The following is a 2,084-nucleotide window of genomic DNA, read 5'->3' as shown; positions in this document are numbered from 1 at the left end:
AAAAAAAAAAGAAAAAAGAAATCAAAATAAGTACCTTGTTTATTCTGCAACACCCAGGAAAAGTAGTAGAAAAATGGAAACCCAGAGAGAAAAAAACAATTTGGAGATGATCTTCTGAACAGTAAGTCTTCTTCACTTTAGTTTAAAGAAAAGAGATCGTGAAAGCAACAAACTTCAGATTCGGGGGTCTTTGAAAGGAAGAAAGAAGAAGAAAAAGATTGCGTGCTTGCTGTTAGAATTTAGTAAACAAATCCAAATATATTTCTTTATTAGTCAATTAATAGATTGGAAGCGCGTGAAGGCATACGAATGCCCCCCCAAGAGAAGAAGAGAAAGAGAGAGTTCCGTCACAGTCATACACCAAACCCTAGTTAGCAATTCGGGATTCGGCAAACGTACGGAACGGCAAACGTACGAGTAATATACGGTTTTGTAAAATCCAGATTCGGTCCAAAATTCGGTCAACGGGACGTGATTCGTCAGTAATTCGGAACGGCATACGTACGTGTATAATTCGATTTATAAATGTGAGTTCGGCTCTGAAAATTCGGTATCTATATATAAAAATAATTTGTATTTATAAGGTCATAGACCAATTTTTATGCATATGTGTGAGTTATTTAAAGAAAAAATAAACTTAATATGATGATATGAATAATATATACAACATTAGTTATCCAAGAGGACGTCGTATGGTGGTTTAGATGCTTGGTTAGTGAGTTTGAGATCTCTCTCACCTTCACCTTCAAATCTCTTCAGTCGTTTTTGTTTCATAAAAATTACAACACGTCTAATATTCGGTCGTGTATGCTCGGAAGGCAGTAAAGCCCAAAAAATGGAGTCTTTGAAAAGTAAAAGCTAAAGAATTTATGGCGAATTAAGCGGACGTATCATTCGGAATACGTAAAATTCGTGAATGGTTCGCGAATAATCCGGGAATGCCACATAATACGCGACTTGGGTTCGGAGTTGCAAACGTACGCGAATAAAACGGTAAAATTCGTGATACGGAAAAATTCGCGAATGATTCGCGAATCATTCGCGAACTTACTAACTAGGCACCAAACCGAAGGGTGGTGGTTCTATCTGAAAATAAATTTGATTCTTTCGTACATCGAGAAAACAAAACAAAAAAAATATGATGAAAATTGGGTGGGCAAATAATTGTGGGTAGGGTCGGAGGGATCTACATATGGATCCAATGTTGTATTTGTAACGGTGGAGATTTGTTTGCACTTTTTAAGATGAAATGTGGATAGTTTCAAGTGAATTTGACTGTTGATAGGCATTTGTTAAAGAGGACTGATCTCTTCCTATTGTTAAAGATCGGCATTTGTAAAAGACACAAACCTGCCTATTTTTTAGACACAGAGGGAGTATATCGTAATATGTCATTTTTGTAAACAAAAACCAAATGATAACGAATTTGATGCTAATATTTTTGGGATATAATCCTACGTATGTTATTTTTGTGAATAAAAACAAAATGATAATGAATTTGATGCTAATATTTTTGGGATATATTCCTACGTACATCATTTTTGTGAATAAAAACAAAATGATAAACGAATCTGAAGCTAATACTTTTGGGATATATTCTTTTTACAAACAAAATGATAACGAATTTGAAACTCATACTTTTGGGATATATTCCTTTTACTAAGCTTTATGTTCTTACCGAAAATGAGCGTATTCCAAAACGTATAAAACCACCATCTACTACGTTGAATAATAAGTCATTGAAAATCAACGGATTTTCATCTGTTAAAATTGAGAACGATAGATTTTGAGGTTTATAATTCAAAATGCACTCATTTTTAGTAGGCGTGTATAGCTTTGTAAGAGGAATATATCCCCAAAATATTAGTTTTAAATTTGTTACCGTTTCATTTTTATTCACAAAAATGATGCCCAACTTGTGAGATGGTTTGAGAATAGAATTGTGAAGGGATCTGTTTGTACCCAAAATTACTTTTGGGCATTAAACACAATTGAATCGATTATTTGGTGTGTGTATTAAGTTAAGAGACGAATTGAAGAGCAAATAAAACTTCGGAATCCGACTACTTTTTTTTTTTTTTTTT

General features: G+C 33.6%; 2 protein-coding genes across 9 annotated transcripts in view; one reads left to right on the top strand and one right to left on the bottom strand.

Moving 5' to 3' along the window:
* LOC113334118 overlaps positions 1 to 296 on the bottom strand; it is a 3,876-nt gene extending 3,580 nt beyond the window's left edge. For all 8 annotated transcript variants that reach the window (XM_026580457.1, XM_026580463.1, XM_026580459.1 and 5 more), the window contains exon 1: positions 35 to 296. The gene's annotated coding sequence lies outside the window, so the exon portion shown is untranslated. The remainder of the gene's footprint in view (positions 1 to 34) is intronic.
* A 1,317-nt stretch (positions 297 to 1,613) lies between these two features.
* The window catches only part of LOC113334091 (T-complex protein 1 subunit theta-like), a 1,967-nt gene continuing 1,496 nt past the window's right edge, over positions 1,614 to 2,084 (top strand). The window contains exon 1 of the mRNA XM_026580428.1: positions 1,614 to 1,701. Coding sequence (XP_026436213.1) covers positions 1,614 to 1,701 — 88 coding nt within the window. The remainder of the gene's footprint in view (positions 1,702 to 2,084) is intronic.

This window comes from Papaver somniferum, unplaced genomic scaffold (assembly GCF_003573695.1).
Source record: "Papaver somniferum cultivar HN1 unplaced genomic scaffold, ASM357369v1 unplaced-scaffold_135, whole genome shotgun sequence".
NCBI lineage: Eukaryota > Viridiplantae > Streptophyta > Magnoliopsida > Ranunculales > Papaveraceae > Papaver > Papaver somniferum.
This window is presented reverse-complemented; position numbering and strand designations above follow the sequence as displayed.